At 37.7% G+C, this 13,621-nt stretch overlaps 1 protein-coding gene across 5 annotated transcripts in view; it reads left to right on the top strand.

Annotated features, from left to right (window-relative positions):
• CNTLN (centlein) overlaps positions 1–13,621 on the top strand; it is a 341,020-nt gene that overhangs the window by 255,477 nt on the left and 71,922 nt on the right. For all 5 annotated transcript variants that reach the window (XM_025281478.2, XM_025281479.2, XM_044939816.1 and 2 more), the window contains 2 exons: positions 8,256–8,346; positions 8,430–8,653. In XM_025281478.2, the coding sequence (XP_025137263.1) occupies positions 8,256–8,346; positions 8,430–8,653 (315 nt within the window). The remainder of the gene's footprint in view (positions 1–8,255; positions 8,347–8,429; positions 8,654–13,621) is intronic.

Raw genomic sequence — 13,621 nt, 5'->3', positions numbered from 1 at the left:
GATACCAACCACTGGATCATGGAAAAAGCAAGTGAGTTCCAGAAGAGCATCTATTTCTGCTTTATTGACTATGCCAAAGCCTTTGACTGTGTGGATCACAATAAACTGTGGAAAGTTCTGAAAGAGATGGGAATACCAGACCACCTGATCTCCCTCTTGAGAAATTTGTATGCAGGTCAGGAAGCAACAGTTAGAACTGGACATGGAACAACAGACTGGTTCCAAATAGGAAAAGGAGTTCATCAAGGCTGTATATTGTCACCCTGTTTATTTAACTTATATGCAGAGTACATCATGAGAAACACTGGACTGGAAGAAACACAAGCTGGAATCAAGATTGCCGGGAGAAATATCAATAACCTCAGATATGCAGATGACACCACCCATATAGCAGAAAGTGAAGAGGAACTAAAAAGCCTCTTGATGAAAGTGAAAGTGGAGAGTGAAAAAGTTGGCTTAAAACTCAACATTCAGAAAACGAAGATCATGGCATCTGGTCCCATCACTCCATGGGAAATAGATGGGAAAACAGTGGAAACAGTGTCAGACTTTATTTTTCTGGGCTCCAAAATCACTACAGATGGTGACTGCAGCCATGAAATTAAAAGACGCTTACTCCTTGGAAGGAAAGTTATGACCAACCTAGATAGCATATTGAAAAGCAGAGACATTACTTTGCCAACAAAGGTTCGTCTAGTCAAGGCTATGGTTTTTCCTGTGGTCATGTATGGATGTGAGAGTTGGACTGTGAAGAAGGCTGAGCGCCGAAGAATTGATGCTTTTGAACTGTGGTGTTGGAGAAGACTCTTGAGAGTCCCTTGGACTGCAAGGAGATCCAACCAGTCCATTCTGAAGGAGATCAGCCCTGGGATTTCTTTGGAAGGAACAATGCTAAAGCTGAAACTCCAGTACTTTGGCCACCTCATACGAAGAGTTGACTCATTGGAAAAGACTCTGATGCTGGGAGGGATTGGGGGCAAGAGGAGAAGGGGACGACAGAGGATGAGAAGGCTGGATGGCATCACTGACTCGATGGACATGAGTCTCAGTGAACTCTGGGAGTTGGTGATGGATAGGGAGGCCTGGCGTGCTGCGATTCATGGGGTCGCAAAGAGTTGGACACGACTGAGGGACTGATCTGATCTGATCTGATCTGATCTGAAGGTAACTAACTGGAGAATGAAATGGCAACACACTCCAGTATTCTTGCCTGGAAAATCCCATGGACAGAGGAGCCTGGTAGGCTATAGTCTATGGGGTCGCAAGAGGGGGACACTAGTTAGTGAGCAACTTAGCCCACATACATGGTAACTAATATTGGTAATTTGGTAGTTCTGATTTGGATCTTTTTACAGTAGTCAGTACATGACCAGCACATAATATTAATTGAGTCTTAATGATTAAAGAATTGATTAACTAATTTAAAATCAAGTAAATAAAAATGAAAAATAAAAATACCTTGAGAAATGAAACATATTTCATTTATAGGAAAGTATTTATTTTAAAGGAAGTTCCTATCTTAGGAGTCTATGGTATTTGTGTTAATAAATCAGTTTTTTTACTTTAAGGACATGGTTTATATATTGGTAGGTGGGTTCTTTATCACTCAGCCACAAAGGAAGCCCATGTATAATTTAGTATAACGTATATGTCTGTCAATATAAAATATATGGCTCAATGTCAGAATAACAATCAGTTAAATTTTTACTTTCCTTCAATTGAATTGGGTTTTTTGAAAAAGGTTCTTTTATTTAAAGAAATAATTTTCTAGATTGATATTGTTCCTGTTTCCCTGGCAATAAATTCTTAAACAAGATGATATATTTTATTGTTAGGATTTATATATTTTTTAATATAAATTTATTTATTTTAATAGGAGGCTAATTACTTTACAATATTGTATTGGTTTTGCCATACATCAGCATGAATCTGCCATGTGTGTACACATGTTCCCCATCCTGACCCCCCCCACCTCCCTCCCCATACCATCCCTCTGGGTCATCCCAGTGCACCAGCCCCAAGCATCCTGTATCATGCATCAAACCTGGACTGGCTATTCGTTTCACATATGATACTATACATGTTTCAGTGCCATTCTCCTATATCATCCCACCCTCGCCCTCTCCCACAGAGTCCAAAAGACTGTTCTATACATCTGTGTCTCTTTTGCTGTCTCACATACAGGGTTATTGTTACCATATTTCTAAACTCCATATATATGTTAGTATACTGTATTGGTGTTTTTCTTTCTGGCTTACTTCACTCTGTATAATAGGCTCCAGTGTCATCCACCTCATTAGAACTGATTCAAATGTATTCTTTTTAATGGCTGAGTAATACTCTATTGTGTATATGTACCACAGCTTTCTTATCCTTTCATCTGCTGATGGACATCTAGGTTGCTTCCATGCCCTGGCTATTATAAACAGTGCTGTGATGAACATTGGGGTACACGTGTCTCTTTCCCTTCTGGTTTCCTCGGTGTGTATGCCCAGCAGTGGGATTGCTGGATCATATGGCACTTCTATTTCCAGTTTTTTAAGGAATCTCCACAGTGTTCTCCATAGTGGCTGTACTAGTTTGCATTCCCACCAACAGTGTAAGAGGGTTCCCTTTTCTCCACATCCTCTCCAGCATTTATTGCTTGTAGAGTTTTGGATCGCAGCCATTCTGACTGGTGTGAAATGGTACCTCATGTGGTTTTGATTTGCATTTCTCTGATAATGAGTGATGTTGAGCATTTTTTCATGTGTTTGTTAGCCATCTGTATGTCTTCTTTGGAGAAATGTCTATTTAGTTTTTTGGCCCATTTTTTGATTGGGTCGTTTATTTTTCTGGAATAGAGCTGCAGGAGTTGCTTGTATATTTTTGAGATTAATCCTTTGTCAGTTGCTTCATTTGCTATTTTTTCTCCCATTCTGAAGACTGTCTTTTCACCTTGCTTAGAGTTTCCTTTGTTGTGCAGAAGCTTTTAATTTTAATTAGGTCCCATTTATTTATTTATTTTTGCTTTTATTTCGAATATTCTGGGAGGTGGGAATCTTCTAATATCCTCTAATATTCATAGAGGATCCTGCTGTGATTTATGTCAGAGAGTGTTTTGCCTATGTTCTCCTCTAGGAGTTTTATAGTTTCTGGTCTTACGTTTACATCTTTAATCCATTTTGAGTTTATTTTTGTGTATGGTGTTAGAAAGTGTTCTAGTTTCGTTCTTTTACAAGTGGTTGACCAGTTTTCCCAGAACCACTTGTTAAAGAGATCATCTTTTCTCCATTGTATATTCTTGCCTCCTTTGTCAAAGATAAGGTGTCCATAGGTGTGTGGGTTTATCTCTGGGCTTTCTATTTTGTTCCATTGATCTATATTTCTGTCTCTGTGCCAGTACCATACTGTCTTCATGACTGTGGCTTTGTAGTAGAGCCTGAAGTCAGGCAGGTTGATTCCTCCAGTTCCATTCTTCTTTCTCAAATTCAAGGTTTTTTGTATTTCCATACAAATTGTGAAATTATTTGTTCTAGTTTTGTGAAAAATACCGTTGGTAGCTTGATAGGGATTGCACTGAATCTATAGATTGCTTTGGGTAGTATACTCATTTTCACTATATTGATTGTTCCAATCCATGAACATGGTATATTTCTCCATCTATTAGTGTCCTCTTTGATTTCTTTCACCAGTGTTTTATAGTTTTCTATATATAGGTCTTTAGTTTCTTTAGGTAGATATATTCCTAAGTATTTTATTCTTTTCGCTGCAATGGTGAATGGAATTGTTTCCTTAATTTCTCTATTTTCTCATTATTAGTGTATAGGAATGCAAGGGATTTCTGTGTGTTGATTTTATATCCTGCAACTTTACTATAGTCATTGATTAGTTCTAGTAATTTCCTGGTGGAGTCTTTAGGATTTTCTATGTAGAGGATCCTGTCATCTGCAAACAGAGTGTTACTTCTTCTTTTCCAATCTGGATTCCTTTTATTTATTTATTTTTTTTCCTGCTCTGATTGCTGTGGCCAAAACTTCCAAAACTATGTTGAATAGTAGTGGTGAAAGTGGGCACCCTTGTCTTGTTCCTGACTTTAGGGGAAATGCTTTCAATTTTTCACCATTGAGGATAATGTTTGCTGTGGGTTTATCATATATGGCTTTTATTATGTTGAGGTATGTTCCTTCTATTCCTGCTTTCTGGAGAGTTTTTATCATAAATGGATGTTGAATTTTGTCAAAGGCTTTCTCTGCATCTATTGAGATAATCATATGGCTTTTATTTTTAAATTTGTTAATGCGGTGTATTACACTGATTAATTTGTGGATATTGAGAAATCCTTGCATCCCTGGGATAAAGCCCACTTGGTCATGGTATGTGATCTTTTTAATATGTTGTTGGATTCCTAAACAATCCTTAAAACAATCCTTAAACAATCCTTAAAACAATCCTTAAAAGGATTTTTGCATCTATGTTCATCAGTGATATTGGCCTGTAGTTTTCTTTTTTTGTGGGATCTTTGTCAGGTTTTGGTATTAGGGTGATGGTGGCCTCATAGAATGAGTTTGGAAGTTTACCTTCCTCTGCAATTTTATGGAAGAGTTTGAGTAAGATAGGTGTTAGCTCTTCTCTAAATTTTTGGTAGAATTCAGCTGTAAAGCCGTCTGGACCTGGGCTTTTGTTTGCTGGAAGATTCCTGATTACAGTTTTGATTTCCGTGCTGGGTCTTTTAAGATTTTCTATTTCTTCCTGGTTCAGTTTTGGAAAGTTGTACTTTTCTAAGAATTTGTCCATTTCTTCCAAGTTGTCCATTTTATTGGCATATAATTGCCAATAGTAGTCTCTTATGATCCTTTGTATTTCTGTGTTGTCTGTTGTGATCTCTCCATTTTCACTTCTAATTTTATTGATTTGATTTTTCTCCTTTTGTTTCTTGATGAGTCTGGCTAATGATTTGTCAATTTTATTTATTCTCTCAAAGAAGCAGCTTTTGGCTTTGTTGATTTTTGCTATGGTCTCCTTTGTTTCTTTTGCATTTATTTCTGCCGTAATTTTTAAGATTTCTTTCCTTCTACTAACCCTGGGGTTCTTCATTTCTTCCTTTTCTAGTTGCTTTAGATGTAGAGTTAGGGTATTTATTTGACTTTTTTCTTGTTTCTTGAGGTGTGCCTGTGTTGCTATGAACCTTCCCCTTAGCCCTGCTATTACAGTGTCCCACAGGTTTTGGGTTGTTGTGTTTTCATTTTCATTCGTTTCTATGCATATTTTGATTTCTTTTTTGATTTCTTCTGTGATTTGTTGATTATTCAGCAGTGTGTTGTTTAGCCTCCATATTGGAGGCTGGAATGTTGGAATTTTTAATAGTTTTTCTCCTGTAATTTAGATCTAATCTTACTGCATTGTGGTCAGAAAAGATGCCTGGAATGATTTCAATTTTTTTGAATTTACCAAGGGTAGATTTATGGCCCAGGATGTGATCTATCCTGGAGAAGGTTCCGTGTGCACTTGAGAAAAAGGTGAAATTCATTGTTTTGGGGTGAAATGTCCTGGTCTATTGTATCATTTAAAGTTTGTGTTTCCTTGTTAATTTTCTGTTTCGTTGATCTATCCAAGAGTGTGAGTGGGGTATTAAAGTCTCCCACTCTTATTGTGTAATTGTTAATTTCCCCTTTCATACTTGTTAGCATTTGTCTTACATATTGCAGTGCTCCTATGTTGGGTGCATATATATTTATAATTGTTATATCTTCTTCTTGGATCGATCCTATGATCGCTATGTAGTGTCCTTCTTTGTCTCTTTTCACAGCCTTTGTTTTAAAGTCTATTTTATCTGATATGAGTATTGCTACTCCTGCTTTCTTTTGGTCTCTATTTGCGTGGAATATCTTTTTCCAGCCCTTCACTTTCAGTTTGTATGTGTCCCTTGTTTTGAGGTGGGTCTCTTGTAGACAACATATGTAGGGGTCTTGTTTTTGTATCTTTTCAGCCAGTCTTTTCTTTTGGTTGGGGCATTCAACCCATACCCAAAAGCAAAGATTAAAAATCTAGAGTAGAGGTTGGATTTTCAAAAATACAAGATAAAGAAAAAAAAAAAGAAAACAAAGTCACAAAAATTATAAAATATATATATGAAGTTTGCTTTAAAAAGTAGGGTTTCTCTTTTTTTTTGCAAAGTAATAGGTTATAAAAATGAAAATTCAAGGAGAAATAGAGGACTTAAAAATAAAAAAAATTTTTTTTAATTAAAGAATTATAGTAAAAATAGTAAAAATATATCTAGGACTTTCTCTGGTGTTGTTGTGGGTAGTGTGGGGTCAGTTCATTTTCAGATAGTTCCTTGATCCGATTTATATTTCTCAAGATCTGTAGGCCCCTTCCTATGTAATCAGTACTAACTACAGGGTTTTAATCAATTGCACCTGTCACTTCCAAGGAGGCTCCCTCTGTTTTAGCTCCTTCTGTTTGCTGGTCTCTTCAGTGTCTGATTTCTGCCCTGACACAAGGGGGCGGTGGTGGACACTTTTTTAGGCTCACTTGTTCAGTCTTGCTGTGGGGAAGAGAGGGACGCTGCAAACAAATAACACTGGCGTGTGCTCGCAGTGTCTTGACCACATTGTGTTTGCCCCCGCTCACAGCATGTGTGCTGTCCCTGTCTACACTGCTTAGGCTCTAGGTTGCTCTGACGGGAACTGTCTGAGGCCAGCCTTGGGTTGTATGCACCTCCCAGGTCTAAGCGGCTCAGGTTCAGGCACTTGGGTAGTCCTCAGAGGTGCAGACTCAGTTGTGCCTGCGTTTTGTGCCCTTCCCAGGTCTGAGCAGCTCAGGTGATGAGGTGTTTGGTGAGCGTGTTCGCTGCGATTTATCACCTTCCCCGTCCCTGCTGCTCGGTTTTCTGGTGTACAACCGGCACACCTTCTCAGGCGGATGTTGATTCTCCAGAATCCCAAGAAGTCTTGGTTAGCAATGAAGCCTGCTTGCAATTTGGTAGATAATGCCTCTCTGGGGCCGTGATTGCCCCCTTCTGGCTCTGGATGCCCTCGCCTGCCTGTCACCAGACAGGGGGATGGGCCGGGCTAGCTCTGATCAGTCCTTTGTTCTGTGAGCGGGCCTGACAGTGTCTTAGGTTAGGGCTTTTCTCCGGTAGCTATCCCACAGTCTGGTTTGCTATCCCAAGTTAGTTCCCTCAGATTGCCCTTGGGGCATTCAGGCCCGGTCCTTACACTAACCAATGCAGCCCACGCCTCCCTGCCCGGCCCCCGCTTGCTAGTGGCGGGTGCAGGCATCTGCGCTGCTTCTCCACTGGGGGAGTTACCCTTGGGCACGTAATCTGTGAGTTTTAATTATTTATTTATTTTTCCTCCCAGTTATGTTGCCCTCTGAGGTTCCAAAGCTCGCCACAGATTCGCCAGTGAGTGTTTCCTGATATTTGGAAACTTCTCTCTTTTTTAAGACTCTCTTCCCAGGACCGAGCTCGGTCCCTACCTCATTAGTCTCTCTTTTTATCTTTATATTTTTTCCTACCTCCTTTCGAAGACAATGGGCTGCTTTTCTGGGTGCCTGATGTGCTCTGCTGGCATTCAGAAGTTGTTTTGTGGAATTTACTCAGCGTTCAAATGTTCTTTTGGTGAATTTGTAGGGGAGAAAATGATCTCCCTGTCCTATTCCTCAGTCATCTTAGGACTGCCCCCCGCACCAGGATTTGTAATATTTTGAAACACATTCCTATTTAAATTTTTGTTTTGGGAAAGCTTTTATAGACTGGTGAAACAGTTTGGAACAAAGTCAAAATAGTTTCATTTTATTTAGCCTCAGTGTATTGCAATGTCATGAGGAAAACATACAGCTTCAAGGAGAATCACATTATTATCATCACCATTATTTTAACTTCATTTGCTGGAATTACTTATAACTCTACAACAGAGAACAGTATTTTAGAAAAGGAGCTAGATTCCCAAAGAATGTTATAAAATATTGTTATTTTATTTTTGATGCTTCTACTGTTTTAATCCTAACTTTTTAAACTGTCCTTTAGGTTAAATTACTACTTTTGTGTTGATTTTTGTACTTTTATCTTCTGCCTTCTAGGTCAACTTTAGTGCACTGTTATGTTCATTTATGAGTTCTTGACATCAGTTATAGATTTTTATTGTCCAGATTTGTTTTACTATGCATAAATACATACATTTCTAAGTAAATAAATAATATATATTTTGTTGGTTCACTTGAAAGTATCATCAGCTATAATCTAATTTTTATGGAACTTTCAAATTTAGAATTATTTTCACAAGAATGCCAAAAAATCAGCTCTTCAAAAGAAGAATAGCAGTATTCAAAAGACTTCACATACAGCAGGTCCTACCAGAGGTAAGAATATATATGAAATTAACAATGTGTTTTTAACTTAACAAGATTTTTTAAAAATTATTAAAAACCTTATTTTTATATAGTTAACAGAGAAAAGTGGAAAAATATAACTGCCCAGAAATCAAATAGTAATGTTATTTTATTACGAGAACGGATTGTATCCTTGCAACAGCAAAACAGTGTGCTTTTGAATGCCAAAAAAGCAGCAGAACTGGCTGTTAAAGAATATAAAGAAGTCAACGACAAGCTCCTGCATCAGCAGCAAGTGTCTGATCAACGATTTCAAACAAGCAGACAGACAATAAAGGTAAGGGAACTTCAAAATAAATTATAGTAGACTGTATTATAAAAATGGGTATTTTGTTTTACATTTGTTTTGAAGTTTATATTTGTGTTAGACATGCCTATGAGTTTAAAAATTCCTAGGTACTGCTAAACTGGTGTAGTGTTTAATATCTAGATTTCTTAAATAAGGTCTTATTAGGGAGAACGCCAAATCTTTTGACACATTACTAGAATTCCTTTTCCACATAGATTTTTTCTTTATTTTAGCCTTTTAATATATTTATTCTGTTGTATCTTAGATTTTTAAGGTAGACTTCAACTATTCATTTAGCTTATCTATTTGCCCATTCTAAAACTTCCCATTTATTACTATAAGTCACAGTATTAACTAGAAATTGCCCTAGTTCTTTGCAAATACTTGTATAAAATGTGAACCTTTAAGGCAAATATCTATATTAATGTGTTTCTGTAACATATATGCTTTTACTCAGGTGAGTTGAGTTTTCTGCAACTTATTAGACACATTATACCTACTGTTCGGAGAAGGCAATGGTACTCCACTCCAGTACCCTTGCCTGGAAAATCCCATGGATGGAGGAGCCTTGTAGGCTGAAGTCCATGGGGTCGCTAAGAGTCGGACACGACTGAGTGACTTCACTTTCACTTTTCACTTTCCTGCATTGGAGAAGGAAATGGCAACCCACTCCAGTGTTCTTGCCTGGAGAATCCCAGGGACGGGGGAGCCTGGTGGGCTGCCATCTATGGGGTCGCACAGAGTCGGACACGACTGAAGTGACTTAGCAGCAGCAGCAGCAGCAGCAACATACCTACTGTTGGTTATCATAGTTTAATCTTAAGAAAAATGAAAAAGAAAAGGTTATTCCTTAAGTCTCCATTCTTTTCTTAAAAAATTTTATTAAAGTATTTATATTAACAATGTTGTGTTAATTTCTGCTGTACAACAAAGAGACTGAATTATACATATGTATTCTTTTTCATATTCTTTTCCATTATGGTTTAACACAAGCTATTGAATATAGTTTCTTGTGCTATGCAGTAGAACCTTGTTTGTTCATTCTATACATAATAGTTTGTATTTTCTATTCCCAAACTCCCAATCTTTCCCTCCTCTACCCCTCTACCCTTTAGCAACCACAAGTCTGATGTATGTGTCTGTGAGTCTGTTTTGTTTCATAGATATGTTTTTTGTGTCATATTTTAGGTTTCGCATATAAGTGAAAGTCATACACCATATTATATGGTGTATGACTTTCTCTTTCTAACTAACTTCATTTAGTATGATAAGCTCTAGGTTCAGCCATGTTGCCGCAAATAGCATTGTTTCATTGTTTTTAATGGCTAAGTAATATTCCATTGCGTGCGCGAGCATGTGTGTGTGTGTGTATGTGTGTGTGTGTGTTAGGTTGCTCAGTCATGTCTGATTCTGCAACCCCATGGACTATAGCCCACCAGGCTCCTCGGTCCATGGAATTTTCCAATCAAGAGTACTACAGTGGGTTGCCGTTTCCTCCTCCAGGGGATCTTCCTGCCCTAGAGATCGAACCTGCTTTTCCTGTGGCTCCTGCATTGGCAGGCTGATTCTTTACCACTTAGCCACCTGGGAACCTTATATATATATAACTTGAGGAGTAAAGAAGATATATATCCATACATGACTACTGGAAAAACCATAGCTTTGACTAGACGGACCTTTGTTGGCAAAGTAATGTCTCTGCTTTTGAATATGCTGTCTAGGTTGGTCATAACTTTCCTTCCAAGGAGTAAGCATCTTTTAGTTTCATTGCTGCAGTCACCATCTGCAGTGATTTTGGAGCCCACCAAAATAAAGTCAGCCAATGTTTCCACTGTTTCCCCATCTATTTCCCATGAAGTGATGGGACCAGATGCCGTGATCTTCATTTTCTGAATGTTGAGTTTTAAGCCAACTTTTTCACTCTCCTCTTTTACTTTCATCAAGAGGCTTTTTAGTTCCTCTTCACTTTCTGCCATAAGGGTGGTGTCATCTGCATATCTGAGGTTATTGATATTTCTCCCGGCAATCTTGATTCTAGCTTGTGCTTCCTCCATCCCAGCATTTCTCAGGATGTACTCTGCATATAAGTTAAATAAGCAGGGTGACAGTATACAGCCTTGACGTACTCCTTTTCCTATTTGGAACCAGTCTGTTGTTCCATGTCCAGTTCTAACTGTTGCTTCCTGACCTGCATACAGATTTCTCAAGAGGCAGGTCAGGTGGTCTGGTATTCCCATCTCTTTCAGAACTTTCCACAGTTTATTGTGATCCACACAGTCAAAAGCTTTGGCATAGTCAATAAAGCAGAAATAGATGTTTTTCTGGAACTCTCTTGCTTTTTCCATGATCCAGTGGATGTTGGCAATTTGGTCTCTGGTTCCTCTGCCTTTTCTAAAACCAGCTTGAACAACAGGAAGTTCACAGTTCACGTATTGCTGAAGCCTGGCTTGGAGAATTTTGAGCATTACTTTACTAGAGTGTGAGATGAGTGCAATTGTGTGGTCGTTTGAGCATTCTTTGGCATTGCCTTTCTTTGGGATTGGAACGAAAACTGACCTTTTCCAGTCCTGTGGCCACTGCTGAGTTTTCCAAAATTTTTCCAAATTTTGGCATATTGAGTGCATGAGAGGTATTGGTCTGTAATTCTGAATCAAAGAATTAGGAAGTATTTTCTCTGCTTCTATCCTCTTAAAGAGATTGCAGAGAATAGCATTATTTCTTCCTTACAAGTTTAGTAAAAATTAACTAGTGACCCTATCTGGACTTGATACTTTTTATTTTAGAGGTTATTAATTGTTTATCCTATTTTTTAAATAAACATAGGCCTGTTCATGGAGAAGGCAATGGCAACCCACTCCAGTACTCTTGCCAGGAAAATCCCATGGACGAAGGAGCCTGGTGGGCTGTAGTCCATGGGGTCGCTAAGAGTCGGACACGACTGAGCGACTTCACTTTCCCTTTTCACTTTCATGCATTGGAGAAGGAAATGGCAACCCACTCCAGTGTTCTTGCCTGGAGAATCTCAGGGCCAAAGAGCTTGGTGGGCTGCTGTCTATGGGGTTGCACAGAGTCGAACACGACTGAAGTGACTTAGCAGTAGCAGTAGCAGTAGCAGGCCTGTTCAGATTTTCTGGGCTTCCCAGGAGGCACACTGGTAAATAAGCTGCCTGCCAGTGCAGGAGACACAAGAGATGCGAGTTCAATTTGTGGGTTGGAAAGATCCCCTGGGTTAGGAAATGACAACCCACTCCAGTATTCCTGGCTGGAAAATTCCGTAGACAGAGGAGCCTGGCAGGCTATAGTCCCATGGGATTACAAAGAATCAGATACAACTGAGCACACATGCACACACATTCAGATTGCCCACATCTTCTTGTGAGTTTTGGCAAATTATATCTCTTAAGGAATTGGTCCGTTTCTTCTAGGTTATCAAATTTGTGGGCATAGATTTCTTTGTATTATTCTTTTGTTAATTTAAAGTCCAAGTCTCTGTGGTTATATTCCCTCTTTCATTTTGTACATATTAGTATATATTTATATTTCATATCACATTAAATTTAAGGCACCTAAAATATCATAACATTTTAAGGCATTTAGAATTTTTAGAGCATTTTCATATAGTTTTAAAAATTGATATACCTGAAATCTCCTTGATTTAATTCAGATAGGAATTATTATTCTATTTTTATATAGAAAGAAACAGAAACTATATGTGAGTGACTTATCCAAGACTCATGGTGTCAGTAGTAGGTCTGATACCTGAACCTTATAGTTTTACTACAGAGTACTCTAATTATCCTGCACAGATTTTTAGAAAATTTTAAGATATTGATTTTACATTTTGCCCCTTTAAAGTACAGTAGAATTAAATTTAAGACATAATAATGTGATCTCAAAGTTTTGAACTCACATATACTTACATTTAAGAAGTAGAATTTTAATATTTTTATTAGTTGCATTGGAATAGAAGTTTAATATTTGACAAAAATTTTCAACTTCAGCCTATGGCTTCTGTGATTTCCACAGCCAAACAATGTAAACACACAGAAAACTTAATATATTGTATTTAAATTGACATCTGTCTGAAAAACATTTGAAATTATCTACATCAGTACTTATTTAATCATTATTCTATAGTCTTATTCTATAGCACTTAAACATACCTAATGTAAAATAAATTATCGCCTCTCATCAAGGTACCAGTTTTATATGTCTACTTTAAATTTCTCCAATGACTGTTTCCAAGAGTCATTCCTAGTCTCGTCTGTATTACTAATATTTTTACAATACACTTCTCTTTCAACTGTTAACTCTTAGTAGTTAATATCACTAAGATTAGCAGAATCTTCTGTCTCAGCCAATCCTGTTCTTCCTTTGTAGGTGACGCTTAAAACTACATGTCCTTTTATGTGTTCTGTTTCACTATAGAAGACATTTTCTTTGATTTTGTGTCACCACTAACTCACCATGTACCAAAAATAATAATAATAAAGAACAAATCTTCCCAAACTATCCTCTCCCAAAATATTGCTGCAGAACCGTCTTTGACTCTATTTTTTGACCTCTAAATCAACAACCAAATTCTATTGTTCATCCCTCTTAATTTCCATTTCTAGTGACACCAGTTATTTCTTTTTCCTTGAGTACTGATATATTCTCCTGGCTGGCTTCTCTAGTCTTTTTATTTCTTTCCATGTATTACTGCCAGAATAATTTTGCTAGAATTTGAATTTTATCATGTATCTTCAGGAACCTGTAATTGATTTCCATTTGAAGACCAAACAAGTCAGCAAAATCTTCAAGATTTCACCTGATATATGCTATTGTTTTAGTCCTCGGTTTCCTGACACAAGCCCCCGAGAGTATCCCCTGTCCTAAAAACACTCACAGTCTATGCTGAATGCATGTATTCTTTCGAATCTTATTTTATATGTTTTCAATAATAATGGAAGTACA

Source organism: Bubalus bubalis, chromosome 3, assembly GCF_019923935.1.
Source record: "Bubalus bubalis isolate 160015118507 breed Murrah chromosome 3, NDDB_SH_1, whole genome shotgun sequence".
Taxonomy (NCBI): domain Eukaryota; kingdom Metazoa; phylum Chordata; class Mammalia; order Artiodactyla; family Bovidae; genus Bubalus; species Bubalus bubalis.
Note: the sequence above shows the minus strand (reverse complement) of the source record. Positions and strands in the feature narration are given on the sequence as shown.